Source organism: Vombatus ursinus, unplaced genomic scaffold, assembly GCF_900497805.2.
Source record: "Vombatus ursinus unplaced genomic scaffold, bare-nosed wombat genome assembly UNPS02009173.1, whole genome shotgun sequence".
Taxonomy (NCBI): Eukaryota; Metazoa; Chordata; class Mammalia; order Diprotodontia; family Vombatidae; genus Vombatus; species Vombatus ursinus.
In genome coordinates, this window is record NW_020948951.1 from 5,855,495 (window position 1) to 5,878,317 (window position 22,823).

Below are 22,823 nucleotides of genomic sequence, written 5' to 3' on the forward strand. Positions count from 1 at the left end.
GTTTCCATCTCTGTAAAATGAGAGGTTTGAGCTAGATGGTTTACAGTCCTTCCCAGCTCTGAAATTCCATGTTCTAAGGGCCATTCCAGCTCTGAAATTCCTTTTTTTTTTTTTTTTTTGGTGAGGTGATTGGGGTTAAGTGACTTGCGCAGAGTCACGTAGCTAGCGAGTGTTATGTGTCTGAGGCTGGATTTGAACTCAGGTCCTCCTGACTCCAGGGCCAGTGATCTGTCCACTGCACCACTTAGCTGCCCCTCTGAAATTCCATATTCTAAGGGCCATCCCAGGTCTGAAATTCCGTGTTCTTAGGGCCTTTCCAGATCTGATATTCTGTGTTTGATCATCTGAGGTCCTTTTCTGCTGCATGATTCTTCTATGTTTTGCTTCTCCACCTGTCCTGAATTACAATTAGCCTATTTTATTTTTTTAGACAAGGTTGCCTTTTTGTTCCTGTTCATTTCCAGCTGCCCCCAAAGCCTTCTCATTAGACTAATCACCCCATGATTTAGGGGAGAAAAATAAACCTTTGCTGGGCCCTGCCCAGCTGTGATGCATCAGTACTGAACCAAAACCCGCAACCAGTTTAATTTTGGAACTGAAATCCAGAGGGTGGGTGGGGAGAGGTCAGTTCATGAGTGGGCTGATGGGCTTTCTGAGGTGAATTGGTTATGAAGTGGATCCAGGCATGCCCACCCCACCTTCGGCTCACTTAGTTACTTGGTCATCAGTGAGAGCACCTCATCTATCAGAGCTGCTCACCCATTTACAGGAAATAAAAATCCAATAAGCAGGTAGAAGGTGCATTCTCCAAATACAGACCAGTGAGTTTAATGTTTCCTCTTCCCGCCTTTAGAAAGCATCTGGGAAAATTCTAAAATGTGTCTTATTAAAGATAGAGATTGTGTGCCTCTAGAAGGTTCAATCACTAAGAACCAGCATCGGTTAATAAAGGCCAGATCTTGCCAGGCTAACCTCTTCTTCCTTTTTATTTCTTGTTGAGAAGTTGATTGTTGGTGCAAGGTCACCCCATGGACAGCATACTTAGGTTTAAGCCGAGGGTTCTTAATCTTTGTGTCATGGACCCATTTGGCACTGTCAGTCTGGTGAGGCCAAAGGACCCTTTCTCAGAATAATGTGTTAAACACATAAAATTAAATGAAATTGTATTAAAATACAGTTACTGAGATTTTTTTTTAAAAGTTCATGGATTCCTGGTATAGAAGCCAAGATGTGAGGGTTGACGGACCTTCACAATCTCCTTGCAAACAAGGTATGGGTTGGATAGAGGGTACAGTTGAGTGGATTCAGAACAAATTGAATAACTAAGCGACAATAGTGAGTAATGGACCAATGTAAAAGTGGATATGGGTCTCTAATGCAGTACCCCAGGAATCTATCCTTGGTCCCATTCTGTTCGGTATTTTTGTTCATGACCTGGATGAAATCAGATGACATGCTCATCAGATTTGGAGAAGATGTGAAGCTGGGGCCAATAGCTAATATATTGGTTGACAGAATCAGTATCTGAAAAAAATATCTTAGCAGCCTGGAAGAAGTCTAATTAAAGATGACCTTTTATAGAGATAAATATAAAATCCTAAATTTGGTTTGAAAATAATTGCATAAGCATACCATGGGTGGGGGACTCATGTTTAGGCAATAATTGATGAGGAAAAAGCTTGGGAATTTTTAATGGACTTAAAGCTCAGCATAAATCAGCCGTGTGTCACAATGGCCAAGAGAACCATTATAGGAGGAGGCCCAGAACACGGTAGGTCAGACTCCTTTGTGCTCCCTCCATCCTGTGCAGATGGCATCTGAAATACTTGGGTTCCATTCTGGAACCACATTCTAGGAGACAGCGTTGGCAAACTGGAGCACAGCCAGAGGAGGGAGCCCAAGATGGCAGAGTTTATTAAAGACCATGCCATTTGAGGACCAGTTAAAACGATGGGGGTTGTTTTACCTGGTGAAGAGAAAACTGGGTGGAGTGGGGGTGGGGGTGCATGGTAGTCCAGTTATTTGAAGGGTTGTCACTAGAAAATGGGCTTGTTCTCTTTGGGACCATAGGACAGAACGAGGAACAGTGGGTAGAAGGCAGCAGAGGATGATTTTGAATTGGCATTGAGAAAAACTTCCTAACAGTTGGAGCCTTTGAAAGGTGATTTAGGCTTCCTCAGAAAGCAGAGAGCCGCTCCTCCCCAAGGGTTTCCAGGGGAAGGCTGCATGACCACTTGTTGGGGAGACTCTCGAGGGGCTTTCTGTGCACACTGTGAGTTGAGCCAGATGGTCTTTGGGGCCCCTCTGGATATCAGAATTCTGGGATTCTGAACCTGGATCTGGCACTTAGGTGAAAGGTCTGGCTTAGAGGTTTAGAATTAGGAGTCAGCCACGTAGACATGTGAGTGGAAGCCACAGCAACAGATGACAACACCAATGGAGAGAGTATAGATGGAGAAAGGAAGAGGCAGCCCAAGGGCCTGCCCATATCAAGGGGGTAGAAGGGGGGAGTGGCAAGGGTCAGAAGCAGAACAAGGAAAACTGGCAGTGGCCAGTGGCTCGGGTCAAGGGCCAAGCCTGTTTCCATCATCCAGACTGAGTGCCTAGCGCCTGCCCTGGCTTTGGGGACCTAAGTCAGCACCATGGCCCAGCACTCAGTTTGATCCTGTCTTAAATGGTTCTCCAAGCATTTCCTGGGCAAACCTTGTCTCTCCAGCCAGATGGGGAGCTCCTGAGGGCAGGGACCTGGTCTGCTCCCTGCCTGTCTGAGCACAAGGCGGGCCCCACAATAGGGGCTGGGTACACACTGTTGTTCGGGGCAGGGGCTATTAGGTGAGCAGCCGGCAGCCTCACTCCCACACCCCGTGGGCTCCACCTACTCTGGGCCCAGTCTTTCTGTCCATCTGTCTGAGCATTTGTGTGGCATCCTTTGGCAACTGTTACGTGTTATGTCTAGTTGTGGACTATTCTCCGTAGAGAAAGTGACAGTGTGACACCCCAGCCCCTCAGTCAGCAGACTCAGTGTAAGAGAGAATGGGCAGTGAGGAAGCGTGGTGATGGGCTGACCTGAGCCACTGATACCTAAAGCCCGGCCCTTCTAGGTACCAAGGCCAGCTAGGGTCCAGGGGCAGGGTGGGGGCTCAGGCTAGGATCTGGGCTCAGGCTGCAGCGAGGCAAGCTGTTATCTGTCCAACCATGCTGTCTCCCTCACTCAGCACCGTGTCTAGGAATAGAGCGGACTTATCAGACTCCCATGGAGGTCAGGGCCATGACCTTGGCCTCCTCAGCACAACCAGATAGCTGGGAATTGGGTTCCGGAGTGAGGAGGCTGTTCTCAGCTCAGTGTAGGACACGTCCACATCCCTCTGGGATGCAGGCTGGGGATGGGGGAGTGAGACCGAAGGCCAGCCCCTTCCCTGATCCTGGATCTTGGGTGGGTCTCTGAGTTGGGGTTTCTGCATCCTTGGATCTCAAGCCAGGCTCCTGGACTCTGCAGATCGGTGGTAGGAGATAGGGTGTGGCTTCCCTGCTGCCAGACTACTACTCTTTGGGTCCTCACCCAGTCAAATTTCCTATTTTGGCTTTGGGAAGTACTCTTTGAGATTCTGCTTTACCCTGCCCTGCCCTGGGTGCCCTACCCTGTGGTCTGGACCGAGCCCCAGAGCCTTGGGGGTAGTTTCCTGAAGGGTAGTCCTTCTGTCCAGGGTTGTAGGCCCAGATGTGTGTGTGTGTGTGTGTGTGTGTGTGTGTGTGTGTGTGTGTCTGTGTGTGTGTGTGCATGTGTGTGTGTGTGTGTGTGTGTGTGTGTGTGAGAGAGAGAGAGAGAGAGAGAGAGAGAGAGAGACTGAGATTCACCTACCTTTGCCCAGACTTTATCCCTTCCTGCCCCATCTCTTGCAGTAGGCCCCTCGCTGCCCTTCCCATGTCTGATCTCTTTTCCAGTTCTCCTTGCACAAGTGGCATGGGTGCAGAGGAAAGGATGGCCAATTTGAAGTCCTAGGGCAGGGTCCTTCTGTCCTTTACTCCCTTCATGACCCGGGATGGGTCATTTCATGTTCCTTGCTTGGCCTATTTTTTTCCTGTGTAAATGATGGGGTTGGAGTCAGTAACCTCTGAGGTCCTTTCAAAGCACTAAATCTGTGATCCTCAGACCTTCCAAAATCTAAGCAGTGTGTGGGTCAGCAGGGTTTGGCAGCTGATTGCATGGGGGGAGAGGGAAGAGTCAGGAGCAGCTCTCTGTGTGTTTACGAATCCCTTCTCCCCATCCATCCAGAGCTCCGGGAGGGTGGAGGTCAAATCTCCTCTCCCTCTCTTCCCTTACAGGCCCTAGCACAGGACTGAACCTACACTGGGTTTGAAGCCATGAATCCTTCCCCATTCTCCCACGGCCGCCACATTCTTTCCTTCTTCTGACCCCTACCGTATTGTTTGTTTTTGTAGACGCTGCCCCGTCTGAAGGTCGGCTCAGGGTCTTGCAACGTAGGGGCTGAAGGGGCCGTTGCCTCTCGAGGTCGGAGGTCAGAGCTTGCTGCCGAGGATGAGGCCCACCCGTTGCCCTGGCATGTCCTTGGTCATCAGCCTCTTGGGTCTCCTCATGGCCCTGCTTCTGGGCTGTCTGGCTGAAGGTAAGAGGCTTCTGGGCCCACTGTGCATGCATTGGGAAACGTGATAGTATCTATGTGGGCATCCATGCCTGTATTTGGGGTGAGGGCTCGACTTTTCCAGTAGAGTAGACCAGGCAGATAGCCCCTTTTTGAGGGGATCTGGGGCTCCATGCTTCTCTTTCCTCTCCTTTCAGTCCTTTCTGTTACTGGCTCTCCCCTTTATCTCTTCCTCTATCTCCTCTCTCCTCTTCTCTCTGTCTTTCTCCCCTTTCTCTCTTCCATGCTCTTTCCCCTTTTCTTTTTCTACCTCTTATCTCTCTCTCTCTCTCTCCCCCTCTCCCTCTCTCTCCCTCTCTCCCTCTCTCCCTCCCTCTCTCTCTGTCTCTCTCTCTCTCAGTCTGTCTCCCTCTCTCTCTCTCCTTCTGTCCCTTTCCACTGCAGGGTCTTACATCCCCCCTTTACCCCAAGTTCCCTCACACCTGATAGGACAAGGGCAGAGCCTTAGCAGTGGAGCCTAAGGTAATGGGAAGCTTTGGAGACTAAAGCTAGGGGAGGTCTGTGATACTCAGTCAGCAGCTCACCAGATGGAAGCATTGGGTTATTTCACTGGAGGTCTTGGGGAGGTGGGGGTGGGGAAGATATTGCAGAGAGATTCTTTTTCAGATATGGTTTGAACAAGATGCCCTCTGGGCTTCCTTTCAGCCCTTAGCCTCAGTTCAACAAGCATTTATTAACTATCTAATGTCTACCAGGCCCCGGAGGCACTGAGACAAAAATGAAATATGTCCTGCCCTTGAGGAGTTTAGATTCTCTGCGAGGCTCAGGATAGAAAGGTGTCACACTTGAGTTGGAGTCTCAGGAAGACTTGAGTTCAAATTCTGCTTCAGACAGTTAGCTGTGTGACCCTAAGCAAGTCCTTGAACTTTTCATGGCCTCAGTTTTCTCATCTGTAAAATGGGGAGAATAATAGCCCCTACCTTTCAGGGTTATTATGAGTCTCAAATGAGATAATATCTATAATATATACTTTGCAAACCTTATGGTGCTACATAAATGCCAGTTATTATTATTATTATTATTAGTTATAGTAATAGTAGTGGTAGTGGTGGTAGTGGTAGTGGTAGGAGTAGTGGTAGGAGTAAGAGTGAGAGTAGTAGCTTAACTACCTGTTTTACAAAGTTGTCCATAAGATCAGAGGCCTGACAGACCAGAGAGGTCATCAAATCCCAACCTTCTCCTTTTACAGACGAGGAAACTGAAGCCTAGCTAGGGGCCACACAATTAAGGAGTCACAAAGGTAGTGTTCAGACCCACGTCCTCTGGCTTCAAATCCAGCCCCTTTTCCACGGTGCCTCCTTTGGTGGGGATCACCAGTGAGGTGATGCTATGTGCATGTTTGCTGTGATTGACGTGTTAGCTCCTCACTAGAGGGCCTTCTCCTGAAGGCCAGAGAACCATCTTAACTATTCCGATAAGGGTTGGACTGGCTTCCAGTCCAAATTCCCTGCTTTCTTTTTCATCCTTTCTTTCCCCCTTTATCTTCTACTGCCCCAATTTAGTTATTATTGATAACAACCACATATGTGGTAGGTACAAGTTGGCTGAGGTGTTACCAGGTAACTGGTATGTGCGTTGGCATTGGTGTTGAGAAATGTGACTGGGAAAAAGGGGTAGGCTGGCCACAGAGGCCAGGGCCAAGGTCCAGTAGACAGCATACTGCCCATGAAGCACTCAGATGCCCAGAAAAAGCCCTCCTGGGCACGAGATCTTCTGAGAAGGACCCATGGAAGGGAATGGGCAAGATGAGGAGATGTTGCTGTCTGCACCGGCCAAGCGAGTACTCTTAGCAGTACGATCACAGGGCCACCAAAATAAAAAATAATGATCTTTCAGTATTTAAACGTAGATATTGTTAATGCCAGATAGTCCCTTGGAGATCCCAGAGTCCACTCCCTTCACTTTGCAGATGGGAAAACCTGAATTTCTAAGAGGGGAGAGGAGTGACCCAAAGTCACAAAGCTAGTCAGTGGAAGAGCAGGGAACAGAACCAGGCAACTGTAGCTCCTAGGTGAGAGCTTAATGCCGATAGGGTCTGGGAAATGTCCTTTCTCTCCTCCCCCCCTGCCCCTGCTGAAGAAGGCTGGAGAAGGCCTTTGGGGAAAGTTCCATATGTCAGGAGACCTGCGTTCTGACCCTGACTTTGACAGTTACTGGCTGTGTGGTCTTGGACAACCGATCTCACCTCTGTGGGTCTCAGATTCCTCATCTTTCAAAGGTCCTCCTGACAATCATATTCCCTCCCCACTGGGGCTTGTCTGAGGAAAGAGCTTTGTAAATACCAAAATGCAGAGGATCATTGTATCCTGGTTATTTAGGTGGTAGTTTGTATGGCAGTGGTAGTGGCAGTGGTATGGTAGTGGTAGTAGTCATAGTGGCAGTGGTAGTAGCAGTGCAAAGACCCTGGTCCAAAGGAGGGGGGCAGAGGGACAGGATAGGGCTGTTCTGGAGATCAGCACAGCCCTAGTGCACAGGAGGGAGAGAGCAGGGAAGAAAGGCAGTTTCTCTCCATGTCTCAATTTCCTCTGAGGGGATGTTGGCTTCATTGGGGGAGAGGAGAGCAGGGGAGAGGGAAGGAGATAGTGCTGGGCCAGGGGTCTCAGCCCCAGGCTGGGCACCACACCAGGCAGAAACGTCTCTGATTGTGTTGATGGAGTCAGCAGGCAGCGTGAAATCAGGCCTTCAGAGGAAGCCCAGACACTGGGTCCTGAGCAGCCTGAATAATTTATTATCCTTTGAAGTTTGGAGAGAAATTTCAGCTGCCTTGGGGAATGATTTTTTCCTCCCAGAAAAGGTTCCTCCTCTTTCCCACCCCCTTTCTAGGACCTGACTAATTAATAGAAACCAGGGTGGGTAGGTGGGATCTCTCTTTCCACTTTCTAGCCTCCAATCCTGGAGTTCTTAGATTCGAAGAGTTGCCAAGACCCTAGAAACAGACTCCCAGACTGGGGAAGAATCATGGGAGCTCAGGTTTAGAAGTGGCTGAGGCACCTTCATTTCACTGAAGGTGAGCTGACTTGCCCAGGGTCACCCAGGTAGAGCTAGGACTGAGCCCGGGGCCCTGATGCCTCCCCACAGCATACACTGCTGCTCTCTCCCCCACTGCCCCCCATTCCCGTCCCAACCCCCACCTTTGAAGCCCAATTCTCATGGCCCCTTCTCTGGAAGCCTTCCCTAATAAACCTCTGCTCCCTAATCAGCAGGGGCCTGCAGCCCATGCAAACGACACAGCAGAAAGAGCGTTGTACTTGGAGAACTGTTAGCTCTGTGATCTGCTGAGAAGGACTTAGTCTCTGGGGGCCTCCATTTCATCCTCTGTAAAACAAGGGGGCTGGGCTGGATGAGAGGAGCTCCCGTTTTTATTGTGCTTTCCACATCATCCCCCAGAGAGGTAGCTGTTGCAATTATCCTGTCTCTTTTAGAAATTAGAAACCGGAGGCTCAGACAGGTGTAAGGGACTTGTAGCTACTATGCATTGAATTAGACGTGGGGCCCAGGTCCCTTGACTCCAGATTCTGAGGGCTTTCCTGTGACCAGCCTGGCTGGGTTCCTCCCAGCTCCAAAAACAGCCCCACAGAGGATATCCCGTAGGCATTTCTGGCTCAGCAGGCGCCAAACAGAGCCCACCCCTTCCCGTTTGCAAAGTTCCCCATTTCAGTGGAGGGTACCCCCCATCCTCTCCACGCCCCGGGCTCACAACCTCAGTGTCCTCCTCACTTATCCAGACCTTCCCAACATTTCTTGTGTGTGTCCCCTTTTCTCCATTCACACACCCACGGCTGTACTCCAGGACCTCATCATTTAGACTGCCTGGACTATTATAGCCACCACAAAACCGGTCTCACTGTCTCCCGTCTCTCCTGGTTCAAAGGAGATTTTTCAAAATCCCAGGTCTGAGCGCATCACCTGCCCAGCATCCAGATCTGCCTCCAGACTGCTTTTCCATCCTTGTTTCTCGGTGCTCCTGAAGTAACTGGAGGCTCTATCTCCCACCTCCAGCATTCCCCCAGCCTACAGCGCTCTTCCTCTTCATCTCCTTCTTTCAGAATCCCCATTTCTCCTCCAAGGATTAGTTCAGGGGCCGTGTCTTCTGCAGATCCTCCCCCGACCTGCTCCAGGGGTTCATGCTTGCCCTCTCCTCAGATTACTGGCTAAGTGTCTGAGTGTTTGTACCACCCCACCCCACCCTCCAGTAGAATCCCTGTATTGTTTCTGTCTCATTCCCAGTGTCTCATGTCTGTTGAATTGAAAAACATGAGGAAGTGAGAGCCAGAGGCCTCAGTAAGGGGACATATTAAAGGTCACGCTGCTTAGAAGAGCCAGAGCTGGGATTTGAACCTCGGTCCTTTGACATAAAACCTGGTGCTCCTTCTGTGGCAGCCTTGAGCAGTTCAGAATCATTCATGCTCCTGAGCCAGGGGAGGGGGGTGTGGGTTGGGCTTGCCATTCCAGAATAAAAGCCTCACCATGCCCCCCCCCCCACCCCAATTGCCACTAATGGACTCTTTGCTGGGAATGAGCTGCCATCCTGGAGAAGTCCCTGTCAGAGAAATGGGCAATGATTCACTCCCCTGCCGGCATGCACCTTTGGACGAGGGTGACGGAGCCAGGGTGGTGGGCGGCAGTGGCCGATGTTTTTTTCTTCCTTTTAATTCAGAATGTGCTCTTCCCTCTCCTGCCCAAAGAGCAGTCTGGATCTGGGTATTTTTGTTTGTAGCTTGAATTTTTCAGGCGCCTGGCATCGTGGCGGGCCCTGCATCTCCTGGTGTTTCCATGGTGATGGCGCCCAGGGCCCCGCCCCGCTGCCCCCCTCCCAGCCTCAGCACTCTGCTCCCAGGAGGGGAGGTAAATTATAGATGTGCTTGGCTCTCCCTCCTTTCCTCCCTCCCTTCCTGGCCCCTCATTACTCCTTACACTCCCTTTGGAATCCTAGACCCCCGAGTCTGAATGGGACCTTTGCTATCATCTCATCCAGAGGAAACTGAAGCCCAGAAACAAGGGATTGGCCTCAGAGGACAAAAGCATCTCTCCAGCCACCTGCCCCCCACCCCAATTCTCAGCCGTCTCTCCTCCCAGCTGCCTCTCCCATAGCTTCCAAACCCTCTTCCCCATCCCTGGCCCCTTTCCCCCTCCTTTCCATCTTCCACCCCTCTCTCTCTTGCCCTCCTTATCCTTTGACCCCATCTTCATTCCCCTTTGCCTGTTCTCTTTCTCTCGTCTTCCCCCTTCATCTTCCTTTCTCTTCCCCAATTCTCTTCCCTCTTCTTCCCCCCCGCCTCCTCCCAGGCTATTCCTGATGGGGTGGGGAGGAAGAAAGGGGGACAGGAACAACTTTGTCAAAGAAGAGATTAAAGATGTCCTGGAGAAATCAGATTCTTGGGGAGCAGCAGGAAGTATATAGAAAACCCTGATGCATTGGCTCTGACCATAAAACTGTCTGGGGTTCGAGATGGAACTCACGCAGAGCTGGAGGTTTGAGCCCAGAATGTGAGGGAACTGGGCCATGCTGAATTCTTCCCTGCTGGAGGTAGCGCCCCCGTCCAGGACCTCCTTCCCTTGCCTCAGTGTGACTGTGAAGTGGACAGGCATCCCCTGCCTGCGAGACATTGGAGGCCCTCCCCAGTCCGCTCACAGCCTGCCTCTGCAGCCTTCCTCTTCTCCTGTCAGTACTCAGATGAATCCCTGTACCCCGTACCTCCAAGACTCTGCCCACACTGGGCCCTGTGCTCAGAATGCCCTTCCTTCCTTCCTGCTTTTTGCTTGTGGGATTCCTGCCAGGCCTTTAAACCAATTTCTGAGCCCCCTCCTTCTGCAGTCTTTCCTCTCCCCTCCTACTCGATTTTGCACCGTTCTTATGTGCTTACCATACAGTATTGTGTATTATAGAGTTATCTGTGTTTGTGTCATCCCCATCGCCACAAGAGCAGGGCCAGGCCTTATCCAAACCTTGTATCTCCCCCAGAACCAACAGAGTGCTATGCACACAGAATCACAGAGATCACAGCTTGGGAAGCGGCTTTGGAGCACACATAGTCCAGCTTATGCTTGTGTGAAAAGCCCCCTCACAGGATCCCTGACAGCAAACAGCCTTTACATTAGGACTTCCACCTCCTCTAGGGGCTGCCCATCCTGCTCCTAGACGGCTCCCGATGTTAGGAACTGGTCCCCACATGGAACCTAAACCTCCGTCTTTGCATCTGGTGCCTATTACTGTTGATTCTGCCCTCCGGGGCCAGACAGAACAAATCCAATCTCTCCTCTCTGTGACAGCGTTTTAAACACTCAGAAGCAACTAGAACACCTTCCCCAGCCCCCCAAGTCTTCTCATCACCCCCAGGTCCTTTGGCCTGTCATCATGCTAGGCTGTGACCTTTATCATTCTGGTCGCCCTCCTCTGGACACTCTTGTGCTTGCTGGCAGCCCTTCCTAAAACATGGCACCCACAGAGTCTTATGGGAATAACTGTCACCTTCTTAGCTCTGGAGGCTCCACCTCCTGAATTAATGCAGCTTGCAAGTACACATTAGACTGTTGAAAGAGATTGTTCAGAACAATGGCTTTCTAGCCACATGTCTTTAATCTCATACTTATGAAGTTGACTTTTTTAAGAGTCTCAAATGTGAGACCTCGAAATTTTTCCTTTTATTGATTCAGCCCCAAGTTCTAGCCTGAGAATTTTTTTTTTTTTGGATCCCAACTGTTGTCATCAAACGTGCTAGCTCTCCTTCTTAGCTTTGTGCCATATGCATATTTGATAAGTATGCCATCTATGTCTTTATCCAAGGCATTGATTTAAAATGCTGAGCAGAAGAGAGCCAAGGACAGATCCCTGGGGCACTCCACCAGGGACTGCCTTCCAAGCTGCCATCTTTGGGTTTGGTTGCACATCCCCGTCCTGAATCCTCTTCCCTGTCCTGTCATCTCGCCGAGTCGCTTGCTTTTGTCCTCGAGAACAGGGTGAGAGTTTGTCAGATGCTTTGCTAGGTAAACCACCACTACAGATTTCCTCCTCTCTGCCAGTCTAGGAAGCCTGTCAAGAATGGACTGGCGGACGCTGTGCTCGATGAAGCCACGCTGGGCTCTTTGTGATGACTGCTGCCTTTGCCAGGTGCTTACGAGCCCTTCTTTTCATCACATGCTCTAGAATTTTACCAGGAATCAAAGTCAAGCTCACTGGCCCAGAGTAAAAGACTTTAATCTCCTTGGGTTTTTTTTTTTTAAACTGGAACAGCATTTGCCTTTCTCCCGTCCCGCAGCACCTGCCTCATTCTCCACAATCTTTCAGAGATCATTTGTGACTCAGCAGTCCCATTTTCCGGTTCATTCAGTACTGGAGGATGTAGGGTCCTCTGGGACAAATGATTTGGACTCATTGAGGGCAGGGAGATATTCTCTTGTTATATCCCTACTTATCTTGGGTATCAACCCCCAGTTATTCATTTTCGTTCTGATCTTTCCAGTCTAAAGATCTTTCTCTTTGTTAGAGAATACAGATGCAAAGTGAGAGTTGAGGTGTTCTGGTTTCTCTCTGTCTGTTGTCATCCCATCTGCTGACCCATCCCACCTCCAGCAATGGTCCCATCCCTTCTTTGGTCCTCCTCTTTTTCCCAATATAGTGCAATGCCCTTCCCTCCCAAAAAAGCCCCTTATTAAGCACAGCAGTTACTTTATAAATATTGACTGAATGAATGAATCTGATTAAATAAATGATCGATCCTCCCCAAAATACAAGGCATCACTGTACATTGGAAAGAGCCTCAACCTGTGAGTCAAGAGACCTTGCTTCCAACCTTGATTCTTCAGCCGCCTTGGTTATGTGACCTTGGGCAAGTTATTTAGATTATCTGGGTCTCAGTTTCCCTATCTGTAAAATGGAAGAGAACATTAGAATAGATGATCTTTGAGACCCATTTCCATTCTAACATTCTGGGATTCTAAAGACAAGCTCTATCAAGTGCCATTTGAGGGTTACAGGCAGGCAAAGATGTGGAGTGTCAGGGACCCCTCTGGTTTGTAGGGGAAGGCTTTCTTTAGGGGGTGAGATATATTAGTGAAAGGTAGATAGATGCATACATACATAAATGCAGACAGAATTTATGTGATTGTGGTATAGACACATGGGGAGATGGGGAGGAGAGGATAAGCATTTATATAGCACCCACTTTTGAGCTAGGCCTTGAAAGACAGGGAGGATGCAGGTGGACATGGAGGAGAATCCCAGAAACCACAGAGCTAGAAGGAACTTTTGAGATCTTTTGATCCAAACCCACACCTGAAGTGGGAGTCCCTTATGCAAGATTTCCCAGCAAGCAGTCATCTGTCCCTTGCTCGAGGACCCCCCTACAGTGTGAGGGAACAGCCTACCTTCAAAGTCTGCCTGTTCCACTTTTGGAGACCTCTAAGCATTGGAATGATTTTTGCTTTTCTAAGACCCTAAGTCTGCCTTTCCAAGGCTGCCTTCTGGGGCCAAGAAGAAAAGTCTCATCCTTTTTCCAGATGCTAGTTTTCCTGAATGCATAAAGACAGCAATCATACTTCCTAAGTCTTCTCATCTAGTTCTAAATAGTCCTAATTTTTTAAGCTAAATTACAGAGTAGTCTCCAGTAGAGAACTGGATTTGGAATCAGGAAGACCTAGGTTTACTCCTGTCTCGGATACTAGTTATGGGACCCTGGGCAAATCATGTATCCTCTCTTTCCTCATCTGTAAAATGGAGGTAATGATAACACCTACCTCACGGAATTGTTAGAAGGATCTCATGAGATATGCAGAGTGTTTTGCAAACCTTAAAGTACCCTAGAGATGTTATTTTATTAATATCGTCCCCTCATCTGTGCAGACTCCAGAGGACTGGCTTCATTTCATGGGGAAAGGGCAGCTTGGTTTGCTGGCTGTACCCAGCAGGAGAAAGAGGGCATTCAGGGAAGAATGAAGAAGTGGGCGTGCATGTTTAGGTCAGTGAGAAGGCCTCCTGCCTGATCCCCTTGTACTCTGGCATTGTGGGGCCAGGGCTGGGGTCTGCTTGTGGTGGATTATCTGAGTGGTAAGCCTTGGCAATGATTCTTATCTCCTGGTCCTCACACCTGGCACCCTTCGCTGCCTCACCGGTTGACATCCAGGCAAGTGGAGGAATTCTACAAGCTGGGAGTAGAGTCATGGTCATTGGCTGTAGGGGACAAGAGGTGTAGTTCCCCAGCTGGTCTAGGCAGCTGGGGGTGATTGAAAGGGGAGGAAAGGGGGGACCTGCAGGGAGAAAGAAGGGATTGTTTTGTCATCATTGTGTTTTAGACGCTGGCATCCCAGGGGCCGATTGCCTCAAGAAGGCTTGGGTTCAAAGCCACATTCCTTACCCACAGCTTGAGCTCCCAGGACGAATCTGCTGACATCATCAAAACTGGTCTGATGTATCACAGGGCCTGAGCGCTGACCTAGGCTGTTTATGGGCTGTCTCTGAAAGGACATGTGTAGCATGGGTCATAAGATTCAGAGTGGGAAAGGACTTGTCTGAGGTCATATGGGTAGTAATAATAATAATAATAATAATAATAATAATAACAGCTCCCAGTGCTTTAATATTTACAGAGAGTGCCTCAAAACAGCCCTGAGGGGCAGGTAGAAATAGAGTTGTTATACCCACTTTGCAGGTAAGAGAACTAAGGGATGGAGCCTGAGGTCAATCAAGTCCAGGGGTCCTAACTCCAAGCCCCTACTTTTCCCCTACCTCACCATCCCCCATCTCTTTTGGTTGGGAGTAATTCAGCAGACACTTCTTAAGCTGCTCTGTGTTAGGTCATACTGGGAGTTGGGGGTGGATGGAGGAACAAGGGAAGGATGAGGCATGGCCCCTGGCCCCGGAGAGCTCACTGTCTGGTTGGGGGACTAGAGCAGGCCCACAAAATTCAGAATTATGCCACGTGGTAGAAATGAGGGGTTCAGAGGAGAGAAGACCATGGAGAGATTTGGTGGAAGGGAATCATAGAGAGCTTTTCTGGATGAAGGGATACCTGAGCTGAGTCTTTGAAGTATGGGGAGGATTTTGGAATGGGTCTGATGATTGTATATAAACACCCTGGTTTGGGGGAGCCTGAGGTAGGGGGTGACTGAGAGGGCTGGAGAAGGAAGGACAGGGCCACCTTGGATGTCAGGCTGAGGTGCTAACATCAGTAGGCAGTAGGGAGCCATTGATGGTTTTTGAGCTGGAAAGTGGGGATAGAAGTGAAATTGAAGAAGGTGGCTCTGTCAGCATTAGAATAACCCAGGAGTGTGGGAATGGGGGGTGGGGTGAGGGGGTAGTGTAGATTAGAGAAAACAGTGGATCGGGGAGTCAGGAGACCCGGGATTGACTCCAGCTCTTCTACCTCCTCACCATGTGACCTCGAGCAAAAGTATCCCCTCTCTGGTCCTCTGTTTCCTCACCTATAAAATTGGGCCTCACATACTGTCTAAGGTCTCTTTCAGTTGTGACAGCCTGTGGTCCTGTGCACACTGAGCCTCACTGTCCCGCGTTGTCTTCTTGCTACCTGTCTCATCTGTGCCCTAAGAACCCCCGTCACTCCCTCCTTCCCTTCCATAGGTAGGTTTCTAAGATGGCCAGGGTTTCCTCGCTTTAAACAGGTTCTCCTCAAGTTCCAGGCTCTGGCTGGCATGCCCCATGGAGGCTGCCAAGTTTTAAGGTTGAGTTTTAAAAATCAGCTTTGTGAGTACAAGATGGGGAAGGTGTGGGTCCACGGCAGATCGTTTGAAAAAGCCTTGCGGGGTTGGGTGACCTGTAAGCTCGAATGCCGGCTATCAAATTTTTCTAAGTTCACAGACCCAGGTTAAGAGCCACTGAACCAGAGAGACATGAAGGTCTTGCCTAGAAAGCTTATGCTGGGGGAAAGATTGGTGTTAGGCCAAGAACAGGAAGAGTTTTAGGAACATCGAGAAGAAATAGGGTCCCAGACTCAGAATAAAATCTGAGTTCGGATCGCAGCTCTGCCACCGACTCCCTGTTTGACACTAAGACAGTCTTGTATGTCTCTGGGCCTCAGTCCTGCTCCGAAACATGAGGGGACTGGATGTTCCTTTCAGCAATGCCTGTCTGAGATTCTGGTGCTGGCTCTTCTGCCCTTTCCCCTCTCCTAGCCGTGCCATGGCCAGCCTGAGGGCTGGTGAGGGCTGGCATGAGCCCCTTGCTGTGGAGTAGTGCATGACTGACTGAGCAGCCCTTGGCTTCAGCTCCTGGGGCCTGTCAGCTCCAATCTGCCTAGCCCGGCCATGGTCCCAGGTCTGCCACTCTCCTTATCCTCCTGTCTTCCCCAGGTCCTCTCCAGGGCCTTGCTGTCTTCAGTCACTATGATGCTGCCCCCTCCCATCCGGCCTGTCTCCCTCTATTACTGTCTGTCACATTTTTGCTTCCTGCCTCCCCAAACCCTGGCCTCCAGTTCTTAATGCATCCCCTCCGCCCCTTTCTTCCTACTTGGTTCTGCATCATTCACCTGGTCACAGCTTTTGACTCCAAATCCAATGCTTGTTCTCCCACATTAGGCCCTTTCTTTTCATTTAGGCAATTCCTTTGAATGAGACCTTCACTTTCTCAAGGGTCAAAACCTGACCCTTCCACCAAATACTGCAGGGGAGGGTGAGAGAAGTCCCAGAAGAGAAAGAGGAGAACAAGAAGGGGATGTCAGTGGGGGAGAAGAGAGAGAAGGAGAGAAGAAAATGGAAGAGATAAAGAAAGAAAGAAAGAAGAGAAAATGAGGGCTCAGAGATGAAGGAGAAGGAATAAACGAAGAGAGGAGAAAAAGGAAAGAGATGATAGGAGGAAAGAGAAGGAGGTGGAGGAGAAGAGGAGCAGCTGCAGAGACTGTTTCTAGAGCAGATCTAGGAGTCTCACTCCCTGTCTCCTGTGTTACTCAGCAAAACACCTGCTCTGGGCATCGAGCACACGAGCGCTTCAGGACCCCAGAAATGGGCCTTTATACTTGTCAAGGAGCAGCCAAAGGCAGCAGGCACAGTCATGATCCCAAATTTCCTGGGACCTATCAGAGCCCCAAAGCCACCCTCCCCTTCAGTGAGGGAATGCTGCTTTTTTCTCTCAGCACTACCATCTTTACCCATTGCCAGGGGAGGGAATCAGACAGAACTGGCCTGTCTTTGGCCTCTTTCAGGTAATGAGGCTGGACTTTTCAACAGAATCATAGAATGCCACATTTGGGAGAGATGCCACGGCATAGAATGTCAGGCCTAGGAGAGACCTAAGGACTAGGAAAACATCTGGTCTGATGCCTTCATTTTACAAATCAGGAAACTGAGGCCCAAAGAAGGGGGAGGAGTGACTTGCACAGGGTCCCCCAGCAAGGCAGTGGCAAAGCTGGGATTAGAGCCCCGGGTTTCTGGGATGCTGCAGGCAGAGTTCTTTGTCCTTCTTTGCTGGAAACGAGTCCTAGCCCACCCCTTCCCAGTCAGCCTGTTGCTCAGCAACCCAGCACAACACCTTAAGGCAGAAAGGGAAGCTGAATTCCTGGGAGCTGAGGTTCTCACAAGCCAAGGGCAAAGTTCCCAGGTGCTCCACAGCCAGGCCAGGCCTCTCCAACAGCCCCAGAGCCCCTTTCCTTTTGCATTTGCATCATTTAGGCAAACTTCCCAGCCTCTCATGAAGGATCTAGATCTGGGCCTCGGGCCTTCCTGATCAGGGCAGCTTCTCAGGGCACACTTGGAGCAGAGACCAGGGGGAGGCAGGGAAGGGGAAGAGAACAAGCATTTACACAGTGCCTACTATGTGTCAGTCACTGTGCTGAGCACTTGTTATAAATACTATCTCATTTGTTTCTCACAACAACCCTGAGAGGTAGATGCTGTTATAGTCCTCATTTTATAGATGAGGAAACTGAGGCAGACAGAGGTTAAGTGACTTGCAGACAGTCACCCAGCGAGTAAGTTTCTGAGGCTGGATTTGAACTCAGGTCTCCTAACTCCGGGCCCAGCTCTGTATCCCCACACCACCTAGCTTCCACAAGAGTGCTATGGAGACCTTCTCTAATGCCTGCTTGTGGCATAAAGGACAACCTGCCTTCCAAAAGCATGTTCCAGGGGACCACAGATTCTGGCAGGATCCACCAAGTAGGTGAAGCCCGAGGCACGGGCCCAGGGATGAATGGTCTGTCTGGCATCCTAAGTGAAAAGAGGCCTTCCCACCGGCTGACCACCAGGGCATGATTTTTTTTGTTTTTCTGGCAGCCACGGTAACTTGTGAGACTGCCCCGCTCACTGCTGTCACCTGTCTACCCAGTCAGCCTCTAGTCTTATATCTTTCTCTATCTCTCTCACCTGCATCTCCTCTCCATGTGCACTGCCATCCCTCAGCTGCAGCAGCTTCCTACCTGGTCTCCCTGCCTGAGCCTCCTTCTCACGGCTGCCACAGGAATGCTCCTGAAGCAATCTCAGCACATTACCCTCCCCCAATGCACCCCCATCCTCAGTAAACTCCAGGGCCTTCCTCTTACCCCCAGGATCAAATATAAAACTCCTGGTGGCATTGAGAGCTTCTTACAGCCTGGTCCTTTAGGACATTGCCAGCCTTCTTCAGTTCTTCTTCCCCTTATATACTCTGTGCTGTAGTCATATGGGCTCATTTGCTGTTCTCATAGGTGACATTTATTCTCCCACCTTCATGCCTTTGCAGTAGCTGTCCCCTCTACCTGGAAGGATTGCCATCCTCATCTCCAGTCCTTCATTCCCCTAGGGTCCCTTGACTCCTACCAGAGGCTTTTCCTGTCCTTCCCTACCGGCTGCTAGTAGCCTTTCCTCCCAAGTTACCTCATCTCTATTATGCATACGTCTGGCATAAACCCATAGTCAGGCATTTTCTCTCCTGCATTTGACTGTAAGCTCCTTAAGGGCAGATGCCATTTTTGCTTTTTTTCCTTTGTATCCCCAGCACTCAGCACTGCAGAGATAATAATGATCTTGTCCTATGCTGCCCCCACAGTGTTTTCCTGAAAGTCAAGTGAAATGATGCATGTAAAGTGTTTTAAGCTCCTCGTGTAAATGGGTACAAAGGGCAGCTGACCTTGGGGTCGGCACATACCAGCTGTATACCCTGGACAAACCACTTAGCTTCTCAGTCTCCCAAGCTCAGTCTCTCCAAGCTGAGAAGTTGCAGACCAGTGGATTACCAGTTTTCCTCCTCTGTGAGATCACAGGCCCAGACCCGCCCTCCTCCCAAAAATGTTATTGTAGAGATAACAAATGAAGAATAGCTAGCATTGATGTGGCCTTTTAAGGTTTGCGAAGCACTTTGCACAGATTACCTCCTTTGATCCCCACAACAACCCGAGAAGTGGGGATTTCCCCATTTTGATGATCCCCGTTTTGCAGATGAGGAACCTGAGATGGGCGGAGGTTAAGTGACTTGCCCCGGGTCACAGAGCTAGTACACGTCCAAGGATAGATTTGAACTCAGACTTCCTGTTACCAGCTCCATCGCTCTGCCCACAGCTGCCTCGAGGAGATGAGAGGCAAGTGTAGGAGAAATCCTCCCAGTCTCCAGCTGAGGAGACCTGAACCTTTATGAGCTTCAGATACTCATCCTTCACTAAAGTTCTCCAGGCTTTGCGTGGCTCACGATGCAGTTCAGGTGAGGCGTCCGGACGTCCGCAGAGTGTCTCCCTCCCAGGACGCCCTCATGCTGATAGTGAGATGGGCCTCTGAAGCCGGGCCCCGGCTTTACCACGGAAAGCATCTGACTTGGAGGCCGAGGACCAGGTTTCACATACGGCCTCCGCTGCTTCTCCTCTCTCTGGGCCTCAACTTCCTCGTCTGTAAAATGGGATATAGGGCTAGAACAGATGATCCGGGAGGTCCCTTCCAGCTTTAAAATCTCCCGATCCCAGGCCAGGGTCCTTTCCCAGCATCACGATTCTCAGACCGCCTCTCGCCTGTGCACGTTGAGATGGGCTTTTGAGGGCGTAGTCACAGTCAGGAGCCCAGAACCGTCTTGAGGTGATTCACCCTAGCACACTCCTACCAGACCCAGGTCCGGGCCTAGGATGGCTGGTCGATTTTCAGTTCCCTGAGAGCCCTCGTAGGGCAGGAACCCTGTAGCCTAGTTCAGGGTTCTAGCCCAGTGGAAAGAGAGGGTAAAGTCAGGCAGCCACTACTCTGTGGAGCTAGGTTTTGAACCCAGGTCTGCTGACTGATCACGTCTCTGCAAACTTAGCACACTCAATAATTGTTAGTGATTATTATGATGCCGTATCCCACGCTCTCACCATTATCCCAGGCGGGCACTCAACAAGAAGGAGATCTGGGTTAGCGCCTCAGCTCTAACTTACTGGCTGTGTGGGCCTCAGTTTCCCCTTCTATAAAGTGGAGCAGCAATTCCTCTGCCTCCCTCACAGGGTTTTGTAAGGGAAGGCACTTGGTGAACTAACTTTAAAGAGGCAAGAAAATGCCAACTTGTGGACTGTGATTGGTTCATTAGGCACAGCTCCCACCCAGCATTCCATTTTTAAGGAGAACCCTACAATGTCAGGACTAGAACAGGGCAAGTCACGGAACCTCCCCGGGCCTCAGTTTCCTCATCTGTAAAGTGAGGGGGTCGAACTCCGTGGGCTGTGATGTCCCCTCTAGCTCAAGGTCTCTAGTCACAGATCTTAGAACCCTTTGTGTCAAAGACTGTCTCAGGACAGCGAAGGGCTGGGCACAGTGAGAAGAATTTTTCTCACTTTCTTGGTTCATATAATCCCCACCCAGGAAACCTGCAATGACACACACCTGGTATTCCCCGGTTTAGTGAGAACAAATCTCCCCTGTAAGCCAAAAGTTGACAATAACGTAGGAGAAAGTTTTATTAAAGGAGGTTGATCGGCCATAGATCCCAGAGGTGCGTGTAACTCCCCAGGGTGCTTTAAAGTCCTCAGGCTGACGGGGAATGCCTGCCTTCCTCCAGTGTTTCAGTGTTATCTCTTGGGCCTCAATGCACCTTCTGGAGTCATCGTCCCCTGGGTGATTGCCTAAGCTTTTGTCTCAGACCCTTTCTCCTCTGTGCCATCTTCACTGTCTACCGTTTACCAGCCTCACCCATAAGTATGCACATAAACTTCGGGTGCAAATATTTCTGGCTTTGAGTAACTGGGTAAAATAAAGGAAAAGGGAAGAACAAATAATCTACCACTACCTAAAAATGTCAGAGCCAGAAAGGAGCTTAGAACACAGGATATCAGAGCTGGGAGGGCCCTTAGAGCTCAGGATGTCAGAGCTGGGAGGGCCCTTAGAACCCAGGATGTCAGAGCTGGGAGGGCCCTTAGAACTCAGGATGTCAGAGCTGGGAGGGCCCTTAGAACACAGGATGTCAGAGCTGGGAGGGCCCTTAGAACACTGAATGGTAGAACTGGGAGGGCTTTTAGAACACTGAATAGCAGAGCTGGAAGGGCCCTTAGAACACAGGATGTCAGAGCTGAAAGAGCCCTTAGAACACAGTGTCAGAGCTGGAAGGGCCCTTAGAACTCAGGATGTCAGAGATGGGAAGGCCCTTAGAACTCAGAATGTCAGAGCTGGGAGGGCCCTTAGAACTCAGGATGTCAGAGCTGGGAGGGCCCTTAGAACACTGAATAGCAGAGCTGGAAGGACCCTTAGAACACAGGATGTCAGAGCTGAAAGGGCCCTTAGGACACAGAATGTCTGCACTAGGAGAACATGTAGTCCACCCCTTCAGGGAGGGAACAGAACATCAGAGAAGTCTAAAGACAATCATGACTGGAGGCAAGAGCAGTAGGCCCCAGGCATCCTGAATCTCCATGCAGGCCTCTGTACCCCATACTACTAGTAAAGTGTAGTGAGTAACCTGTGCATGTATTGTAATGCCGACTCTTATCTGAGACCCCTTCAGCAGCACCCCTGACGTTTCTTGCCGTGCCTGGCTCACTGTGCCATGTGCCTGGGGACTCCCCTCTGCTGGCTCTTTTCCCATTTCCTTCAGAGGTCATTGGTTCCTGTTCAGAGAATCCCTCCTTCCCTCCCTCCTGGGTTAGTGAGGGGGAGGAGGGAAGCTGCTGGCACAAGGCAAATGATCATTTCTGGCTCCAAGAGTTTCTAATGTAAGTGCTGATAACCTTTCCCAGGATGGTGCATCGACCTCTAAATATAGATCCAGATATTTGTAAAACTAATGCCTGGGCCCATGGGGCTGGGTGGAGGGGGGCAGAGACTGGATAGAGCTGGTTGTCTTACCTCGGGTCAAGGAGCAGAGCTGGGCAGAGCCAGCAGCTCTGTCCACTTGGTCTTGCTCCCCTACTGAGTCTGCCGTTGCTGGGACTGCTGGGGGCAGGGGGTGGAGGTGGGGGAAGTCCTGGCCTGGCCCAGCTCTCCAGCCTATGACACATTCCTTTGGCCCGTGGCATCATTCTCTACCCCTGCGCTAGTCCTCCTACCTATGAGGGAGATCTTGTAAATGCACTACCAGCATCACCCCGAGCCTGGCTCCAGCCACGTACCTAATGGGATCCCCGTTTCACACTTGTAAGAGCCCCACTGCCCAGAGGAGAACAGAAGGAAACTTTATGGTCTGGATGATTTTATTGGAACACAGCCATGCCCCAACAATTTAAATATTTCTGTAAATTTTTGGCTAACGAGATTAGAGGGAATTGAGCTGAACTCATCTAATCTAGATCGATCTTAGCCCAGGCTGGAGGCGGAGGAGACATGGGAACTTGGCTTCCTGGAAGAGGCTTGAGTAGAGTGGGTGGCTCAGTGGAAAGACCCCTGGATTTGGTGTCTAAGAAGTGGGTTCAGATCCCCCCCCCCACTGCTTATGACCTGTGGAACCTCTCTGGGCCTCAGTTTCCTCACCTATAAAATTAAAGTCTTGGACTAGATAACCCCTACAGTCTTCCTTCTCTAAATCGGTGATCTAATGGCCATGCCCTAGATATCCCCTTTTATCCTCTCCCAAGCTCACTCATCCTTTAATTTCAGCTCTTTCCCTCAATTCATCAAGTACCCATCGAGTGCTATGGATGCTGTGGGTGCTGAATTGAGCTATGATTCCCTGCTTCCCCATGCTGGCCTAGTGTCCCCACCCAGCTCCCTTCCTTTCCCCTCCCGTGTGCACACACACACACACACACTCTCTCTCTCTCTCTCTCTCTCTCTCTCTCTCTCTCTCTCTCTCTCTCTCTC

At 50.2% G+C, this 22,823-nt stretch overlaps 1 protein-coding gene across 10 annotated transcripts in view; it reads left to right on the forward strand.

Annotated features, from left to right (window-relative positions):
* Nucleotides 1-22,823, forward strand: part of PTPRS (protein tyrosine phosphatase, receptor type S) — a 220,541-nt gene that overhangs the window by 95,532 nt on the left and 102,186 nt on the right. For all 10 annotated transcript variants that reach the window (XM_027850803.1, XM_027850801.1, XM_027850808.1 and 7 more), the window contains exon 2: nt 4,441-4,625. In XM_027850803.1, the coding sequence (XP_027706604.1) occupies nt 4,538-4,625 (88 nt within the window). In that variant the 5' untranslated portion in view covers nt 4,441-4,537. The remainder of the gene's footprint in view (nt 1-4,440; nt 4,626-22,823) is intronic.